This window comes from Neodiprion lecontei, chromosome 7 (assembly GCF_021901455.1).
Source record: "Neodiprion lecontei isolate iyNeoLeco1 chromosome 7, iyNeoLeco1.1, whole genome shotgun sequence".
In the NCBI taxonomy this organism is placed as follows: Eukaryota; Metazoa; Arthropoda; class Insecta; order Hymenoptera; family Diprionidae; genus Neodiprion; species Neodiprion lecontei.
In genome coordinates this window covers 21,525,017-21,545,368 of record NC_060266.1, presented here as the reverse complement: position 1 = coordinate 21,545,368, position 20,352 = coordinate 21,525,017, and the positions used below count along the sequence as shown (strand labels likewise).

At 40.3% G+C, this 20,352-nt stretch overlaps 4 protein-coding genes across 7 annotated transcripts; all 4 read left to right on the top strand.

Annotated features, from left to right (window-relative positions):
• The first annotated feature begins 648 nt into the window (after window positions 1-648).
• On the top strand, window positions 649-4,252 carry LOC107221321 (probable cytochrome P450 6a14). The gene is made up of 6 exons (XM_015660262.2): window positions 649-1,090; window positions 2,053-2,422; window positions 2,511-2,848; window positions 2,976-3,206; window positions 3,297-3,548; window positions 3,618-4,252. Exons 1-6 carry the CDS (start codon window positions 904-906, stop codon window positions 3,779-3,781), a joined length of 1,542 nt encoding a protein of 513 aa, XP_015515748.1. The 5' UTR covers window positions 649-903; the 3' UTR covers window positions 3,782-4,252.
• Window positions 4,253-5,664: 1,412 nt separating this feature from the next.
• LOC124295513 (cytochrome P450 6k1-like) lies at window positions 5,665-6,671 on the top strand. Of its 2 annotated transcripts, none has more exons than XM_046745866.1 (4): window positions 5,665-5,791; window positions 5,897-6,130; window positions 6,224-6,431; window positions 6,539-6,671. In XM_046745866.1, the coding sequence occupies exons 1-4, from the start codon at window positions 5,665-5,667 to the stop codon at window positions 6,561-6,563; spliced, it is 594 nt and encodes a 197-aa protein (XP_046601822.1). In that variant the 3' UTR covers window positions 6,564-6,671. The 2 variants fall into 2 exon arrangements, with proteins under 2 accessions (XP_046601822.1, XP_046601821.1); XM_046745865.1 differs by having other exon boundaries at window positions 6,224-6,475; window positions 6,539-6,665.
• An 840-nt stretch (window positions 6,672-7,511) lies between these two features.
• LOC107221319 (probable cytochrome P450 6a14) lies at window positions 7,512-10,999 on the top strand. 3 transcript variants are annotated; one of them, XM_015660261.2, is made up of 7 exons: window positions 7,512-7,642; window positions 8,082-8,392; window positions 8,473-8,842; window positions 8,910-9,250; window positions 9,315-9,548; window positions 9,630-9,881; window positions 9,963-10,999. In XM_015660261.2, exons 2-7 carry the CDS (start codon window positions 8,203-8,205, stop codon window positions 10,124-10,126), a joined length of 1,551 nt encoding a protein of 516 aa, XP_015515747.2. In that variant the 5' UTR covers window positions 7,512-7,642; window positions 8,082-8,202; the 3' UTR covers window positions 10,127-10,999. The 3 variants fall into 3 exon arrangements, with proteins under 3 accessions (XP_015515747.2, XP_046601820.1, XP_046601819.1); XM_046745864.1 differs by having other exon boundaries at window positions 7,627-7,695; XM_046745863.1 differs by lacking the exon at window positions 7,512-7,642 and adding an exon at window positions 7,702-7,841.
• Window positions 11,000-12,732: 1,733 nt separating this feature from the next.
• Window positions 12,733-19,029, top strand: LOC107221328. The gene is made up of 13 exons (XM_046746034.1): window positions 12,733-13,200; window positions 13,280-13,649; window positions 13,721-14,055; window positions 14,128-14,361; window positions 14,439-14,690; window positions 14,756-14,918; window positions 15,555-15,570; window positions 16,708-16,996; window positions 17,087-17,456; window positions 17,687-18,024; window positions 18,091-18,324; window positions 18,424-18,675; window positions 18,749-19,029. The coding sequence occupies exons 1-13, from the start codon at window positions 13,014-13,016 to the stop codon at window positions 18,913-18,915; spliced, it is 3,207 nt and encodes a 1,068-aa protein (XP_046601990.1). The 5' UTR covers window positions 12,733-13,013; the 3' UTR covers window positions 18,916-19,029.
• The last annotated feature ends 1,323 nt before the right edge of the window (window positions 19,030-20,352 follow it).

Below are 20,352 nucleotides of genomic sequence, written 5' to 3'. Positions count from 1 at the left end.
AAATTTCAAGTAAATCACATGTACGGAAAAATGTATACATGAAATGGTTACTTTTCTTAAATCATTGGTCTGTCAAATTGGAACTGATAAGGATACTCAAAGTGAAGTGAGGTTATGTATCATGCCTTACAGCATATTATCACGACGTTTTTGGGTGACTTGACCAGCAGGTTATCTGAAATGATTAGATATCGCGATGAAACATCAAATACGTTTACGGCACTAACTCTGTCTTACCCAAATCTTCGGAACTTGACAGGGTTTTTTTTTTCCAAATTCAGTGAAGTAAACATGTCGCTGATTGCGCGAAGGTCTCGATTCAATCTCATCAAAATCATGTTCCAGACAGAACCTACCCACAGTACCTACTCAAGTAACTACTCATCTTGATCATTTGATGAGGGTACATATTTTTGTCAATATAGAAGTTCGAATGAACGAGGTGCTCAGGCCATGTTTAATTCTTTAGTGAATGTATGGTATGCACTTTTGTAAACACGTTCAACATTTGAGAATGGAAGTATCTCGTCACTGTTTGCACTTCGTCAGATAGCTATGCATTGAGAGTAAGGCAGTGGAGGAAGTTACCTGGAAATTCCGGGAAAAACCGAGTGGGGGAAGAGAGGATGGCAAAGTATATAAGCCGATAACATGTTTGGCGTAGGGCTCCGGTCTCGGGTAGAAGTTGACTGATATTACGACGATGCATGGAGTTGGTTTCGCGTTGTTTCGAATAAAACAAAAGAACTGAACAAAGAGATTTTTCTGCGCAGGAGTAAAGATTCGCGAAATCCGGTGCTGTGAGAAAAGTTTTATCGAAGTGAAGATTTTCAGGTTGAAAAGCCTGACAAACGTAGCAAAGTCTTTAAATTATATTTCTGTACATTGGAAGGTACAGAAAACATGGTGGTTCACTCCAGCTATTTCCTCCTGGAATTTGCCGGGATAATAATTGCCCTTGTCATATCTGTCTATGCCTACCTAAAATATGTGTCCTTCAGCTACTGGAGTTCGAGAAATGTAATTTCTCCAAAGCCGATCATTCCTTTTGGCCACATCAAGCCCGTCACAACAAGAAAACGTTCAATAGGTATAACAAAGTGCCGTCAAGTGTTTTTGCATCAGCCGAACTATAAATGGTTGATTTGTATATACAGAGTGATTCAATTCAAACTGTGATAATGGGAGGAGCTGTGTCGATGAATGAAGCCCAACCCCTCAGCCAATCTAACGAATGTTCAGTATATACGCCTGTGAATAAACATGACTTTCACATGCCAAGGTGAACCTAATTGTCGACATTTCGTGCTGCCGTCTTTTCATTTTTGCCACATCTTCGTTACCGTTTGTTATTCACGGTAGTTATCTATATGTAGACTTCGAATCTTACTTTGACAACAACAATAATGACTTCTCGACGTTATACCAAAGATTTGCCAGATTGGCTTGATGAGTACGGTCTAATTCATCCACTAAGCTCCTTCCATTTCTGGAGTTTCAAATGACTCACTCCGTATCGACGACTGCGTCGATCAAGCGACTATCTCGGGTTTCGCTTGCAAAACCGGTTATCTCGGTTTCCGCTTGAAGAACCGCCTATTCTGGACTGCACGTAAAGAACCGGTTATCTCCAGCTAAGGTTGAATGAAAAACCGGCTGTTTTGTTCGTGAAATTTTTGCGGCGTAAATTTAGTTGGTAGAATAGTTAGACTCCATACAAAACTCCTCGCTGCAAGAATGCAAATAATACCTACTCCAACCATTGATTCAAATCTCCGTTCGAAGCTTTTTCTCCTTAATGGGCACATTTTGTCACCTCGCCCCTGCATGTAGAAATATAATAATACAATATCCCCAAAACGGAGCTTGCATGAATTTCGGAGCGCAACGGCGAGTTTTGTACGGAGTCTAACATTGATAACAACTGAATTTACGGTGAAAAAATGTCACGAGCGAGACAGATAATTTTTCCACTCAGCCATATAGTATGTGCCCTTTTAACCGAGGATTAATTTTGTGAGTGTAAATAATTTTCTGGTACTTATGTCGCAGGTGAACTTTTCCAAGATATCTACTCGGAGTATAAGAAACATCCAATTATTGGCGTTTACTTGTTTACCCGGCCTAACCTCGTCATCGCCGATCTAGACCTCTTACGCTTTGTTCTTACAAAAGAATTTCCGCATTTCCACGACCGTGGAGTTTACTGCGATGAAAAGACTGAACCACTGTCCGGACATTTGTTCTCACTGCCTGGTGCCAAATGGAGATTTTTGAGGAACAAGTTCTCTCCCACGTTCACTTCCAGCAAGATAAAACAAATGTTCCCTACGGTTAAAGAAACTTCCAACAGACTTTCACTGATAGTCGAGAAAAAAGCTCAAAACTCTGAAGTGATTGAGATAAAAGATCTTATGGCAAGGTCAGTTTACCTCTATAGAGGTCCAGGTTTCATTAAGCTGGTAGAAATGTATCCAAGTACTAACCATCTTCCGTTTCTCTCGTCAAAGGTTTTCCACCGACGTGATCGCTTCAGTGGCTTTCGGTATTGATTGTAACAGCCTAGAAAATCCAGATGCTGAATTCCGGGCGATGGGTAGAAAGTTTTTTGCCCCAAGAAAGGGTATAGCCGGACTTGTTTTTGCTTTTCCAATTTTGCATAAACTGTTTAAATTTACCTCGATTCCCGAGGATGTCACCAATTTTTTCATGGGCGCTTTCAAGGAAGCAGTGGAATATAGAACGGCCAATAACGTCGTTCGAAGAGACTTTTTAGACTTGGTCATACAGCTTATATATAAAGGCTACGTTCATAATGACGACGAAAAAGCACCGCTGCCTGGGACAGGTATTTTGCCAATTTTTGCTTTGGATTACTTACATAAGATTCGTCTCTCATGTTTAGTAGTTTCTGTTTTACAAAAAATAGAAGAGAGAAAGTTGTAATAGTTTTTATTTAAAAAAAAAAAAAAAAGTCGACGAGCAGAAGATTACCATGGACGAAGGAGCCGCACAAGCATTCGTCTTCTGGGTTGGTGGCTTTGACACATCATCGTCAACGGTTACCCATTGCCTCTACGAGTTGGCGCTGAATCAGGAATTGCAGGAGAAAACAGCCGCGGAAATAATCAGAGTCCTTGAAGAATACGGGGACGTAACTTACGAGTCCATCAGAGCGATGCCCCATCTTCACAAAGTCGTTTCTGGCAAGTTGTTCTCAACAGTATATTTTACACATTGCGGAACGGCTCGGTCCTTTGACCAAACATCAGTTAATGTTCAACCGTGATCCACAGAAACGCTGAGGAAGTACCCAGTCGTTCCGATACTCAACAGAGAGTGCACCGAGGATATTGACCTGCCTGGTACCGGCTTCCGAGCCACCAAGGGTACTAAGATTATTGTCCCGGTTCTTGGAATCCATTGGGACCCCGACCTATATCCAGAACCAGAGAAATTCGACCCGGAACGGTTTAATGAGGAAAACATTGCCAAGAGACACCCGTACGCTTACTTGCCATTTGGCGAGGGCCCAAGGAACTGCATCGGTACGTTGGTGTTGTAGCCTTCGATTATTAACACAGGTTCAAACTGATTTGATTCCGTTTTAATTGCAGGTATGAGGTTCGGGTTGGTGCAGTCTAAAGTTGGCCTGATCAGGATGTTGTCAAAGTTCCGTTTCACTCCAGGTCCGAACTTGGACGTGCCTTTAATAATGGACAAGGCAAACTTTGTGCAGATGGCCTTAAACGGGGTAACATTGCGTGTCCAAATGCGATAATGCGACGGAGTCAATGTGTAATATTTGTGCCATATAAGTTTAAGATTCCCTGTTTGGAAAAACGGTACCTGTATATACATTTCACAGGTTTCGAGAACAAAACTTTCAAAGAAGGTGGTGGAAAAAATTTTTTACAGTTACCGCTGGGATTTAGTGATTATCTGAGGTTGATAACGTCACATTTTAGCTATCACAATATAAAATCCATCCGCCGTAAGATCAGTCGTTTCTTACAATATTACTGTATATGCTCTAAGATGTACAGTTACAGTGGCAGATAATGAAAAAGCAACTTCTTACTCTAATTGGTTATTACGGTTATAATACGTTTGGTGGATGCTTTGAGTGAAACTGGATGCTCGGACCAAATATCCCAGGCTACACTTGATGTTCTAAAAAATTCGCAGCAAACATGTCTCTGCAAGATTTTAAATAATTCAGTTACAAAATAAATAAATAAATAAAAATCAATTTTTCACTGCTTACGTCGGTTGCGCATGAATTAGTCTCTTGGACTGTTCAGTTTCAAAATAACATATTATCGAAGACTGACACGATCATTAAGGCATTTTGGAAAACAAAATTATAAATTCTAAAGTCAAACAATGAAAATTTTTCTCGTTTCTCGTCTCTTCTGAGTTTCATGTGACTTGAACAAATTAGAGATCTACAATTGTCAGCAGTGAAATGGTGAATGAAATTGTTATTTTAGTTGAAATGATAAGTAAAATGACGAACCGTTCGGATCATATTTTCTACCCAAATCAATTACCATTATATCACTCTCCCAATATCGATTTGTACCAACAGATAACTAAACCATTGTTCCAGTATTTCACAAAATAGTTTAAGTGCGAGTACTGCTAAAACATTCAAAAATCATAAGTACTTAACATCCCAGCCAACATCTGCGCACGGGAAAGAGCTAAGTCACAGAATTTCTAATCGCACCTAATGCATTTGCGATTGTATCGAAATTCTTTTCTACGATAACGGGAGACCAAATTTTTTTATGGATTAAGTCAACAATGAAATATCTTTATTCTTTCTTTCACGCAAGGATAACTTTGATACTGGCGATTAGACAACACGAGAGTGTATTTTCTTCGGTATTCAAGTTGTGTTAATTGATTTTTGTATCTCTTGAAGAGTCAAGAGCTAATTGTTTTGGTTGTTATACCTTCCAGTACAATTTATTACCAACGTTGAGAAAAAAAAATGCTGCATTATCCATCAGAGATGAGATGAAACATGCTGTACGTTCTTTTCAGTTACGAAACGCCTTTGCTAGATCCCATTTACTTCTGTTATTTATAATTTTTATTTTATATTGAACAACTTAACTCTTCATTTTGTTTGTTTCTTCCACTTTCTACTTATTTTTCCATAATCTTAAAATCTGATATGTGTTGCAATACTCGACGTTTCCTAACATCGTCATTATAGTATTGAACATATTTATCTCGGCAGATAACCATACGAGGGTTCCAGTAAAGTTAGTAAACAAATGATTATATTTATGCATAACGAAGTGATTTTGAGGAGAAACGGTGGGAGATGTATTCGTGTTAGAATGAGTTTTAAAGTGAACCGTTGCATCCACGAGAAATCATACGAATAGATGCATCGTTCGTTAGAACAACTTTCGCATGTTGAAGCCGCGCATTTCCGAAAGTAAGGTATTAATCGTCAGTGAATTACCGTCTCAGTGACGGGCTGATGCTAAGCGACTCAAAGAATTTGTAATTGAAAACGGAAAAAATCTGCAAAAGCATTTTGAGATTCTTTTTTTACGTTAATAAAAACTGAAAAAATGATCATTCGTTCCGACTATTTTCTCGTCGAATTTATCGGCATAATAATTGCTGTTACATTTGCCGCCTATGCTTACGTCAAAAGTATTCGATATTCAGCTACTGGGGTTCAAGAATTTTTTGGACTCGGTTATGCAGTTGATGAACAAAGGTTACATAAAAAATGACGATGCGAGGTCATCAGCGGCCGTACCAGGTAAAAATAATAAACTTTTCTTAATTGATCTCCAAGATTCTTTAAAGACGCAGTGATTTCCATATCAATGTAGATCAACATTCTAAGAATTTTGTCTCACCCAAGATGATCACGAGGAAAAAATCACAATGCTCCAAGGAGCCGCGCAGACTTATATCTTTTGGGTTGACGGCTTCGACACTTCATCATCAACGATGACGCATTGCCTCTACGAGTTGGCACTGCATCGAGAGATCCAGGACAAATTGGCCGAAGAAATCAACGACATCCTTGAAGAATTCGGAAGCCTTTCCTACCAGAGTGTGAAGGCGATACCGTATCTTCACAAAGTTGTTTCCGGTAAGCGTTTCGTAGTTTTTCTTCCATTTCAATAAAAAACATGCTTTTCTTTCAACAGTTGTACCATCAATTTTTTCTTCACCATCTACGCAGAAACACTGAGAAAGTACCCGGTCACTCCGATACTCAACAGAGAGTGCATCGAAGAAATTGAGTTACCGGGGACCGGGCACCGAATTACAAAGGGAACTCCATTGATCATTCCTGTTTTTGGACTCCATTCGGACCCCGAAATATATCCAGAACCAGAAAAATTCAACCCCGAAAAATTCAGCGAGGAGAATATCGCCCAGAAATATCAGTACGCTTACTTACCGTTTGGTGAAGGGCCGTGGAATTGCGTTGGTACGTTGCGACCAACATTTTTCGTCGTAAGATCATATGAATTAGTTTTTCTTTCCATTGCAGACTAAAGTTGGACTCGTCAGCTTGATGTCCAAGTATCGCTTCACATTAGGCCCGGGTGTGAAAGTACCTCTGATGATGGTCAAGACTAACTTTGTCCAGGTTCCCTCAAACGGAGTGACACTCCGAATCCAAATGCGATAATACCGTGCAGTAGTAGAGACCTGATATTTAATCGTGACTACAACGAACAGGTGGACTTTTTTTCTCGAATACATTTGACATGAAATTGTGTTGCTGCAATTGGAGAACGATTCGTGAGTCTTTGGGCAAGTGTATTGATTAAAATTTCATAAGGTCTGTAAGTAAAGTAGAAATGGCAAATATGGAAAAAAAAAAGTTTTGAACAATTGATGAATAAATTTAAATAGTTATGAACTTAATCCGACTCGTAACTTTAATTTGAAACACCAAAAAATTGTTTTTCGGTGGCAACAAAGAGTTTTCGCAAACCAAACCGATAATCGTAAAAGAAGATACACTTGCTTGTTTAGAAACATTGATGAAGATGAAAAAATCTTATATTTCGCAAAATCTGACGCTGGCGTCGGAAACAGCTTTTTGCTATTTTTCAGCTATACCTTTTTTTCGTCATGATAGTTCAAATAACCTGAATAGCACGTGTTAATTATAATAGATATTTCTCCTCTGAGAAATAATCAAGTTTGATTTAATTAAATTGCCAATGCTCGGATCAGTTCATAACAGCACTGTACGTTGAATTTGATTTACAAAATTAACACACTTCTCGGCGCCGGTCACTTCGTTGTATTTGAGATTTGCTTCAAGGCTGAAGCTCTACCAAATACCGAGAAATAAAGTAGCAGTTAATCGTCAAATCGTCCAAAATTACTCAAAAACTCGTGATAACAGAACACGGTACGCGAATGCATAACCTTTCCTACCTCGCTCGCTCTATTGGGACTCATCATTCGCAAAATATACTGATGTTAATTGTGTGGATACCTGATTCCAGATTTCATTCACGAGCCTGAGCGAGAAAGAAATAGAAAAAGTAAGAGAGACTGTGGTCAGATTAGATTGTAACGGAGTTAGGTTGACCTTGTAGATGCGGAGATATTACCAGTCGCATCATGGATTCTTCAAGTATGTAACATGCAAATGCATATACTAAAGTCGTAAATATGGAAATCAGTGAGGTAAAAGTCCCGAGTTCAGTAGGAGTTTTAAGACACATTCGACATAGCATGTGATAAACATTTGCAAGGAATAATCGGCATTTACAATTCAATGAGATCACTCTTGTTTGTCCTGAGAAAGAACGCGTGGTGAACACTGATTTACGGTTAGCATATAGAATGACAATTATGCTTTGATGAAAACTTCGGTTTTTACCTCACGAACCACGGATTATTACATAACAATTTTACCTTCTCTTTTTCAATCGATCAATGTGCATGATACAGGGATTTGGATACCAGCACTAATATTTTAGACTATACATAATCTTGAGTGCGAATACCTCGACCGTTGACTTGTTGAATCATTCTAAGGCGTAGTCTGTTACATAATCCAAAATTCACAGTATGGCTTAGGCCAAGGACACCAACACGAAGAAAAGAGTGTATGTAGTGGCCGAACTAACTTGAGGTGGTCGTATCAGCAGTCACAGCTCGACGCTAATTGGAATCTTGCATTATAAAACCATGGGGATTCACTTGGAATATCTGCTCGTTGAACTATTCGGATTGACTATCGCTGTGATCGGTGGTGTGTACATCTATCTGCAATATGTGACCTACAATTACTGGCATTCGAGAAACGTTGATTACGTCAAGCCAGTAATTGTCCCATTTGGAAGCTTGTGGCCCGTATTATCAGTCCAGACTTCGCTTGGTGAGTAAAACTAATCGATTAGACGATGAGGTTAAGATAATTCGATTTCCGAACAATCTTTACTTTTCTTCACATTGCAGCCGAATTCCTTCGCGAAACGTACATGAAATTCAAAAACAGCCGAGTCGTCGGTATCTACACGTTTTACAGGCCCATGCTTGTTGTAAACGATCCGGAGCTGATACGTTTCATTCTGACGAAGGAGTTTTCCCACTTTCATGACCGTGGCTTATACATAAACGAGAAAGCCGATCCTGTTCTTGGGAATCTCTTTTTGGTACCAGGGGCGAAATGGAAGCATCTGAGGACCAAGTTCACTCCGACCTTCACTGCAAGCAAGATGAAGCAAATGTTTTTCACCATCAAAAACTGTTCTGATACTCTGGCTTCCTCCGTTTTGAGTACAGCCAGCAAATCTGAACTTATCGAGGTCAAGGATCTGATGTCAAGGTCAGCTCATGGGTGTCAGTCTACTCTGATGAACCAATTTCACGATACGTAATGATCGCGATTGCAGGTTTTCCACTGACGTGATCGCGTCAGCAGCCTTCGGCATCCAGTGCAACAGCATCGAGAATCCAGATGCAGAGTTCCGGAAGTGGGGCAGAAAGGTCTTCGAGCCAAGACCATTGAGAAACGCGCTTGCGATAATGTTCCCGAGTATCATGCATCTCTTCAACATCCGAGTAATCGACCAGGAAATATCCAACTTTTTCATAAACGCTTTCAAGGAGACGGTGCAGTACAGAACGGCCAACAACGTGGCTAGGAAGGACTTTTTGGGTCTGGTTATGCAACTCATCGACAAGGGCTATTTACAAAGTGACGAAAAGACGGAATCGGTTGACACAACGTCGGGTACGATGATAATCAAAGTCGCGAAAAACGCAGAAACTGTATTGCCTTTACTCCCGACTCGTAGATGCCGACAAAGTGAAGATTACAATGTTAGAAGGAGCTGCTCAAGCCTTTGTCTTCTGGCTGGCCGGCTTCGAGACGTCTTCAACAACGGCAACCTACTGCCTTTACGAAATGGCACTGAATCCTGATATCCAAGAAAAAGTTGCCAAGGAGATAAACAACGTGTTGGCCAAGTTTGGGGGCATAAATTACGAAAGCATCAAGGAGATGCACTATCTTCACAAAGTTGTGTCCGGTACGTTTTTTCGAATAATTATCACTCAATTTCGTACCGCAAATAAAGACAATCGCTAGTGACAATTTTTTCCGCCAACAGAAACGCTGAGGAAGTATCCTTCGCTTCCGGTTCTCAACAGAGAGTGTACCGAGGACATTGAACTTCCTGATACCGGACTTTGCGTCACAAAGGGAACTCCGATTCTCATTCCCGTATTGGGGCTTCACCGAGATCCCGAAATTTATCCAAACCCGGAAAAATTCGACCCCGAAAGATTCACCGAAGAGAACATCGCCAAGAGGCACCAGTTCTCTTATTTGGCATTCGGCGAGGGGCCCAGAAACTGTATTGGTATGTTACTTTCGTCACTCTGCATATCGCGAAGCTTCAATCAATGTCGTTCGCTTGCTTTTATTTTCCGTATCGTTTTAGGCATGAGGTTCGGTTTGATTCAGACGAAGGTTGGCCTCGTCAGCCTACTCTCCAGATACCGATTCAAGCCAAGTCCGAACTTGAAAGTACCGATCGAACTGGACAAGGGGAACTTTGTTCTTAGTCCGAAAGGAGGAGTGAAACTTCGAATCGAAAAACGATAATGCTTCAAAGCCTAGTTTAGCATTGATAAATATTTGAATTATAATTTAAATCAATGGAAATGGAAATACAATACTATAAAATCATGGTAAAACTAACAAGAAATGCATAAATAATACAAAGAAGAATAAGAAATTACGCAATTCAAATTATATCCTATACATACAATACCATCTCAACGCATCCAGCCGCTACTACCAAAAGTTGAAATTGCTGTCTCTGCTGACCTCATAAATTATGTAATACGAAAACACGCGGCGTTCTAACTGCTCAACATATGAAACATATGGTTTTACCAATGATCATACTTACTGTATCCTGATTCAGCTGTAACATTTACGGTTATGTTGGCTGCGTCAGTCGTTCCAATTTGCGTTGTGCGCCACCGAAATTCTGTATGGTGTTACCTTACAAGAAGCATAAACAATTACGGGAATTTAAATTATTTCAGGATCAAACAAACAAGTTTATACACATTGGACCTGTTGGTTCACTTCACGATAGCGTGGTGGAACCACATTTGTTTACATAAATGCCTGATCGGACAAAATGGGAAGCCTGGGTGCAGGGTAAACTGGAGATATTGGCTCGTGTATATTCATGCCCTATCAATGCGGTAAACAAAAGTCAGGGTATTGAACCAAAGTGGATTATTTATCGATTCCAAATGCTCAGTAATTACAAAAGCAAGTCAAACCGGCAGTCATAATCCGACGATTATTCTAATGTTGACGATGCGAGCGCAGACAATGTGTGTGACTGTTCAGATAAATAATAAATGGTGTTTTTGTAACTTTTACTCAACTGCAAGAGTAATTGTCGTTTGTGCAATAAGTTATTTCATTCCCACTGTAAGTAAATATTTTTTTTCATCATTTTCCTGTGGTCCTCATTTTACCTGCACCTTCGGCCAAAATGGGGATTTCTCTACTTGAAGATAAAATAATATTTTTGATCCAATGATAAAACATTCGCAATTTACCTCTTGATGGTGGCCAGATAAAGTTCCACAGATGACGGAAATGAGTAGACAATGTCTCATTCATCGGAATAGCCAAATTATATCCATTCCCTCACTAACGTCCCCATTTGACCCGGCTCTCCCCCACGTGAAGAAGAATAACGTTTCAACTCGTAGAAAATTATCATCAAGGCTAGCTGGAGTCTCTCACTAATTGTGAAGTATCATGGATACTTCGGTACCCACCCATCGTTACGAATAGAATACATCGACACGTTGAGTCATTTCGGTGCTGCAGCGCATTGGTTTCCTAATCTTTAGGCAGATGAGATAATTCTTCGGATGCGGGTCGGAGATATTTCCATGAATAATGTTAACGACTCTATTTTCATGTTTTCAAGTTCGAAATAATCCACAAGTCATGGCGTCAAAACACTTATCTTGGACGTGCAGTTAATGAGGTAAAGAAACAAAGAACGGCCTTAAGGGTACCAGTACATCCTCTTTCAAAAGGTAATCAACGTAGTTCTTGACCAAAGTTCATTTCATATCGAAAGAACGTTTTGTGAAAAAAATTTCTGTCGCATGGATTTTTCTACACCGATGACCGTATTCGTTCTTTTGACGCATCATATCCTTCGAAGTCACCATTCCTCATCGTATTAACGTAAGGAATTGGAAAAGAAAAATCTGTCAATTGATTTATGCTTAAATTACTGTGCGTTTCTACAGAGTTTCAATAAGTTCAAAGGATAAAAAGAATCAGTCCATTTCCAAAACCACAACTCAAATCGACCTCTTGATAAATACGTTAAAGGTGACTGTATCACTCCCAAAGCTAGAATAAATTAGGCTTCGCTTTCCGTAGAAACGAACTCTGAGGGATCGCACTCTGTAGAGTAAGATTTCTCCAGAAAAAAACCTGTAAGATATTTTCCGTAGGACTTTTACTCTGTAGGATAGATTTTTGCAGAACCAGAGGCTTGGTCGTTTTTATTTTCGATGCCCTATGTTCGACAATAAGGAATGGTTGATTGAAATATATGAGGCGTCGTGAGGATGAATTGCATCATCGAGGTGGAAAATTCCTTGTCAAACAAATTTTGTATTTTCAACATTTCTTTTTTTTTTTTTGCTGTTAAATAAACTTTGATTATGAAACAAGTCGTTTTTGGACTACATTAATTGATTGTAAAAAAAAAAAACTGTACTGGGCACCTTAGTTAAAAATTGTTTTCTTCTCTTCTTTCAGAAGCAATCAATAGCAAATCGAGTTTTTGGCTATCATACAATTCGATTGCGTTATTAATCCTAAAACAAGTCATTCTCACATGCTACTTCTGGCCCACGGGTTCCACAATATGTTTCCAAGTTATTCTTGCCCACATTTAATTACTCATTAGATTTTAGATAGGTCTTAAGATAAGCCACAATCGTTTCTCAGTCCGACTAAACGTCTCTTGGGCATGTACGGTGTTTGTTTGAGTTTCGTATACTTTGAAACTGTTTTCTTCAAATTGCTCTGAAAAACAATATCGTGATAATTGGAAAAATTTGAAAACATGATAACGCCGACGTCGAGGCTCTACCGATATATGTGAACCATTCCAATGAAGTAACTGAAACTAAAGTTACAGCTCTTACTTACGACTCCACAGTGCGCTTATCGATACGGAAGTGGTTCGATGTCTATATAAAGGCTTTCTGTAAGCCTATGTGCTACGTATTTGACGGAATATGAAAAGTATCGAACGAACGCTGCTACTCTCTAGTTTATCAACTTTTGATGTGCCAAGTGCGTTTTCAACGCTATAGTCCTTGGATGTAGTGCCACTACCTTTGATTTCCCATAACACCCTAGATGTAGTTGATTACATTTGTGAGCATCCTTATCTGTCTGAAGAATTAATTCTCCAGTGTCTATCACGATGGTGTTTTTCATGGACAACTATCTTCTCCAAATTCTTGGTGTGATAGTTGCAATAATCGGTGCCGCCTACATGTACCTAAAGCACATCGTCTACAGTTACTGGAGTTCGAGAGGGATTATTCAGGGTGAAACAACAGTACCGTTCGGCAACTTGTTACCGGTCCTCATGTCCAGGCAGTCAATCGGTGCGTTACAACTCGATATTCAACAGCCGTAATTCCATCTAACATCCATTTTTAATCCATCCGCTCGTTTTGTTCTCAGGTGAAATGCTGCGCGACGGGTACGACCGATTTAAGAGCAAACGCGTCTTCGGTATCTATTCATTCCATAGACCAACCCTGGTAATCTGTGACCCAGACCTGATCCGCTTCGTGCTGACAAAGGAGTTCACAAAATTTCACGACCGCGGAATGTACGTAAACGAGGAAGTGGACCCGATGTCGTCCCACCTTTTCCTACTTGGTGGTGTGAGGTGGAAAAAGATGAGGGCAAAGTTATTGTCAACGTTCACGTCCGTTAAAATGAAGAACTATTTCGGCGCGGTTAAGGATTGCACTGATAATCTCGTCCGGTGCGTTGCCGATGAAGTGGAGAAGAGCGATCTCGTTGAAGTGAAGGACATCATGGCCAGGTGAGTGATCGACCTTGCGGAACTGGGAGTCGTTCAGCGATGGTTAGAAACAGAAGAATCCTCGGTTACAGGTTCACCACTGACGTCATCGCTTCCACCGCGTTCGGAATAAACGGCAACAGTCTGCAGAACCCACATTCTGAGTTTCTTTTTTGGGGTCGTAAGACGTTGGAGCCAAATCCAATCAGAAACACGCTGCTGTCAGCGTGCCCACCGATTTTGAAGCTGCTGAATCTCAGCACAACCGACAAAGGAGCTTCAGACTTCTTTATGAGAACGTTCAAGGACATGGTGGCGTACAGAAAGTCTGCTAAAGTGGTGAGAAATGACTTTATGGACCTGCTTATGCAGCTGATGGATAAGGGCTATGTCCAGCTTGACGACGGCAAGGACACCCAGGGCTCAGGTAGGACGTCGAGTCGCTCAAAAAAAGTCAAAGTGCATTGACGATGGTTCTTCTATTTCTTGCATCGTGCAGAGGAAACTGGTGGACGGATCACTGTCGAGGAAGGAGCTGCTCAATCCTTCGTCTTCTGGTTAGCCGGATTCGAAACTTCGTCAACAACGGCAACCTACTGCCTCTACGAAATGGCACTGAATCCTGAAATCCAGGAGAAAGTTGCCGAGGAAATAAACAGCGTCCTCAAACAGTTCGGGGGAATAACTTACGAGAGTATCGCAAAGATGGTTTACCTTCACAAAGTTGTTTCTGGTTTGTTGATCCAGCCTCTGTTTATCAAATCATCTATCGGGATTAAATGCTCACTTCCTTTCTCTCGCGTTTCACAGAGACCCTAAGGAAGTATCCTATCGTTCCGCAACTCAACAGGGAGTGCAATCAGGACGTTGACTTGCCCAATAGCGGCTTCAACGTTCCAGCGGGTACCCCAATATTCATTCCGGTGTTTGGCATCCACAGGGATCCAGAATTTTACCCTGAGCCAGAGAAATTCGACCCGGAACGTTTCAGCGATGAGAATATCGCCAAGCGGCACCGTTACGCTTATCTACCTTTTGGCGAAGGGCCTAGAACTTGCATCGGTGAGTTTCTTACGTGAATATCAAACATAATGCATCACTGTTTTTTCCTAAATTTATTTTTACAGGAATGAGATTCGGCTATCTTCAGACGAAAATGGGCCTCATTGTCCTGCTTGCAAAGTATCGCTTCAAGCCCGCTCCGGATATGGAAGTACCTCTGCCTCTGGATAAAGGAAAGTTGTTGCATGGACCCATAGGCGGAGTAACGCTTCTGCTCGAAGAAAGATAGTGGAGGATGAAACAATATTTGTCCGACTGTAGTAACGAGATGTTTACTTCGTTTAATTAACTTTGGATAGACTGGGCCGCGTGCTGCCACTTGACGATAACAACTGTCCAGATGGACATGCGACTCGATTCTCCTTTTTCTCCTTGCTCAGTGAGAGAAAAAAAATGTTCAGCAACTATTGTGGAACGTTGACGTCTGTGTATAAATCTGAAACTATAATTTAATCGATACGCAGATTATAAAGAATAAGTGATATTGATTGTTGAAACGTTTGATCAACTTACATTTTCACTATTAGAACTTTCCAAAACAATTGTAATGTCAGGAAGCACGTTAGAAAACTGCACGCTAAAGAATGAACTCTAAGGAGCGATGCAGTAGGCAAGGGAGGAGTACAAAAATGCGAAGGACCAAAAAGTCGACGAAACGAAATCCTGAAAGTCAAACCACCAACAATTACAAAACGTAGAGAAACAACAAATACGAAAAGATGACTGGTAGAAAAATAAAAATTGACAACGCAAAAATGCATAAAGAAAGTTGTAGCGCAATTTTTTTCGTTTTTGAGTATGGCCAAGATTGCAAATGGCAAATAATATGAGTTATGTCTTTGTACGAGAGTTAAATTATTGTAGCGAGTTTTGGTCTTCCGTAAATAAATAATGGCCATCCTAAATCCGGCTCATAACGGTATGTGTTTCCTCGAGTACTCGTCGAATAAATTGTTTCATAACGTTATCGAAACTATGCAGAATGTATTTTATGACCATTACTTAGTTATGATAATTACTTCTTATTTCATACTGTATAATAGGCTGCATCTTCAGCGAGTTGACTGTGCGAACTGGCAGGAAGCAGATATCATACGTATACTTATATCGAGAATATTGATGCTCTTGTAATATCAGATAACACTGTAATCTTCGAGAAATTGACGCGTTCTATCAAAGTCAGAATTTATAAAACTTGAAGAAATTCTGGAGCTTTTTTCGAATAAATATAGCGAAAGCATATTGCTGAATTAAACATAAGAAATCACGTTACAAATAGCTTTATAATCTAAGACCATCATGCGGAACTCCATTCATAATATTGGTAATGAATAACGCATCAATTTTTTTAAATGCTCCAAATTTCTTGCAACACGGTATGAAACTGACACATTGTACAAGTCACGTTAAACATTGAAGAATAAATATTTTATGTAAACAAACTGATAAGATAATATGATAAGAATTTAATTAACGTCATTTTATTTTCATATTCTTTCCACATTAATCATACATATAGCAGCAACATCTCTGTTTTGTTTACACATAATTCCAAATACTCACGGTCTTTCGCAACCATCGGCGATAACATTAACATCAACGCGCCGTCTAAGTGATCAGTAGACTAGACACCACCGATAGAGCGTACTCAAAACACTAAGGCTCATTCATTCCGCGTTAGGACATCTTGAATTTTACCCCAGGAAAACTGAACCATCACGATGCGCAATATTAAGGTACGAGGTCGACGGTATAATAACATTTCCTAAAACCGTGAAAAAAAGATTTCATAATTAATCATATGGCGGTATTTACTTTGGAGCTCGATGGAAAACTGTTGCAATCGTTTACCGAATCGTGAAATCGGTTGTAAAAGCATAGTGTATTTACTTTCTCAAGTGTGTTTAATTTTTTAGTAATATGTAGAGTGAAAAAATATCTCCAAATTTGATAGACACTATCAGCATAAGAATTAGCACTCTAGTTGAAACATTTGATGACCGTTCATTGCAGATGAGCCTGTATCGTCAATCATAGAGAACCGATCTTGAGCCGGTTACACAGCGTTCGTCTCCAAATTACAAACATAAGTCATTCATCGTACGAAGTTAGTGGAACAATGGGGCTGATTTCGACGAACTTACTTTTCCATCTTTTTGGAATAACGATCACGATCGCTGGTGCAATATATCTGTACCTGAAACACGTCACTTACCATTATTGGAGATCTAAGGGAATCGCGCAGTCCGAACCTGTAGTTCCGTTCGGGAGTGTATGGTCAGTACTCACTGCAGAAAAATCTGTGGGTAAGGGGAATCAGTTTATAAGAAATTTTTATTCTATGAGCATGCGTAGTTGCAGACGTAGTTGAAACATTTATCATTCACGTGTTCCAGGTCAACTGATGCGCGACCTGTATTTGGAGTTCAAACGGAACCGTATCTTTGGCATCTATTCCTTCCACAAGCCAACACTGGTGGTCTGCGATCCTGAGATAATCCGGTTCATAATGACGAAGGAGTTCACGGCCTTCCAGGACCGTGGCCTGTACCACAACGAGAAGATCGATCCGATATCGGGCCACTTATTCCTCCTCGGTGGTCCGAAGTGGAAGCGCCTAAGAGTTAAGTTCACGCCGACCTTCACGACTGGTAAAATGAAGCAAATGTTCGGAATATTGAAGGAAATCGCGGAGAAACTCAGCAAGTGCATTGCCAAGGAGGCCAACCAAAATGGCGTTGTAGAAATCAAGGATATCATGGCGAGGTACGTGAAGTCAACACGTATTGTAGTGCATAGTATCGAGATAGGTCAAAGTGAATTGCATCCATATGAAAAAACGGCACTCTAACTACGGCAATATTTGACACCTTCGGTATTTTCACCGTTCGGAATGAGGTTATTCTACGTATACTTGACGATGCAGATTTGTATAGTTAAAAAGATTGATGTGCACAAGCACTGTGATACTCACCGTTTCTGATTCGTAAGGGCAGGTTTTCCACGGATGTGATAGCTTCGGTGGCGTTCGGAATTGACTGCAACAGCTTAGAGAACCCAGATGCGGAGTTCCGCGAATGGGGCCGGAAACTACTTACGCCCAAGCCAGTGAGGAATACACTGATGAGTTTGTGTCCGTCGATCATGACAATGTTACATGTCAAAACCATTGACACAGGTCCTTCGAATTTCATAATAAACACCTTCAAGGATACCGTTAATTACAGGATGGCTAACAACGTGGTACGAAACGACTTTTTGGACCTGGTTATCCAGCTGATGACCAAGGGTTACGTAAATTCGGATGACGGAAATGAAGTGCAACGGGATCCAAGTAGGTGATCGTTTACTTTTCTTTCAAGTTTCTCGCACAGCGAAAATATAGAATATAACTATTCAGTCGGGGCCAGTGAAACGATTACCATGCTGGAGGGAGCAGCTCAAGTCTTCATTTTCTGGCTTGGCGGTTTCGAAACGTCTTCTAGCGCTGCCACTCATTGTCTCTACGAGATGGCAATGAATCAAGACATTCAAGAGAAGCTTGCCAAAGAAATTAATACCGTGTTAGAAAAGTTTGGAGGCTTGACGTACGATACCATCATGAAAATGCCCTATCTGGACAAGGTAGTTTCTGGTCAGTGAACGAGAATAATTTTCAAATATTTATCTTCGTGCTATCTGAATCACCCTATCGTCAGTTCCCAACCAAAGTGCTATGATCCATGTTTCATAGAAACGCTCAGGAAGTATCCTTCCTTCCCTATCCTAAACAGAGAGTGCAACAGGGAAGTCGAGCTGCCGGAAACCGGATTCATTGTCCCAACTGGAACCCCGATAATCGTTCCAGTATTGGGGATCCATTGGGACCCCGAAATTTACCCTGACCCGGATAGATTTGATCCCGAACGTTTCAGCGAAGAGAACATCGCTAAGAGACATCGTTATTCATATTTACCATTTGGCGAAGGGCCCAGAAATTGCATAGGTGAGCTCTAACTGCGATCTCAACTTATCATGAGATGTACGTCCACTGGTAGTCATTTGTGTCTGTTTCAAAGGAATGAGGTTCGGCCTTCTTCAGACAAAAATCGGTATCATCACGTTGCTTTCCAAGTTCCGTTTCAAGCCAACACCGGACACCAAGGTTCCTCTACCTCTGGATACAGGAAACTTTCTACTCATGTCGCTTGGTGGGGTGACATTACGTCTCGAGGAACGACACTGAGGGTCAATAAAAATAGTGTCTTATCACCGTTCACCTCTGCTGCTCAGGAATTCAGCAATTTTGTCGGTGATTTGTTCTTACAGTGAAAAATAAACTGGCCTTACGTTGAAAGAATTGTTATTGCATTTCATTGTCCGTCTTCCGACCCTGCCAATTCTCACTTTAAATCTTTTTGCTACTCCAGAAGGGATGAGTAACCATATAAATACCATGTGACCGTAGAGTAACATTCATATCATCTACGTTCGTTGGCAATACCAAAACAGCACTAACCTTGGTGTACCACTAAGGATATTTGATTACCATTCATTGCAAATATGTAATTAGCTTTTACAGTCACCGTGAAGTACACAATTTGAACCACGGTCATGCGTATTTGATCAAGTTGATTTGTTTAGAGTAGTTGGATGTCGGTAGTAAAGCAATTCGTTTTGATTTCATTGTACAAGTGTCAAAAACTAGGATTAGAGCTACATTTTTGGCATATTGAGTGATGAGTATTTCAAGTGACGCTTAAAAAATTTATAATCAACTTAAAAGAGGTCGTAAACGATCCCAGCCGACTTTAAAACTGCGCTCTTCAGATAAAAATGGACATTAGCGAATGGGGACCATGAGCATAATTCAGTTCAATATCTGACAGTGAGGTTGAGCCGGCGGGAGCATCAGTTGCTTGCTGGCTATAGCGCAGAACAATTAAAAGGAACAGCTGGGATCGCTAACGACCCCAGTCTCAAGCTGCCCTTGGTGTTTCGTGGCAGTGAGTGAATTTTACTTTTTTCACTTAAATAAAAATATTGGAAACCTGGGTACCTAATTGAATTTTTCACCAACCATAGTTCGGTGAAATTAAACTCGCACTTCACCATTCGTTTCCGTATTAAGAAAAAAACAAAACGATCGATGTACTTACAAGTTTCATTTTTGCTTTAAGAACGATTTTACGAACAAGAAACGTATGGGATCGATACCACTCACGAGATGGAATTAAGATCAAGTGAAATAAGATAGATCACACCCCCACGCCCTCCCGCCGTTTTTATTTTCGATTACACCTATCGATAGACATGTCGTCATAACATCATCAGCGTTGTATACAAAATAAAAAAAAAAACTTTATATTCATGGGAAAAACACATTTTCTAATGAAGGTTTGATGTTATGACACTAATTTTGTTATAACGAGTCGTGGAATTCCAAGAAATCAATTCTCACGAAATTTAGTGTAACGTTACACAGCAAAATATGTTTCCCAGATTAACCATAGAATTTATCAAGATTGTTTCTTCGAAATCACAGCGTTATTATGCGATTTTTAAAAATACTACTATCACCATGAACGCTTTGAATTTTATTGAAATTTAGTCCTTCGGACGGGTGGGGGGGCTGACTATACACGGCACTCAGCCCTCCACTCCTTGATCATGAGAATTTTGA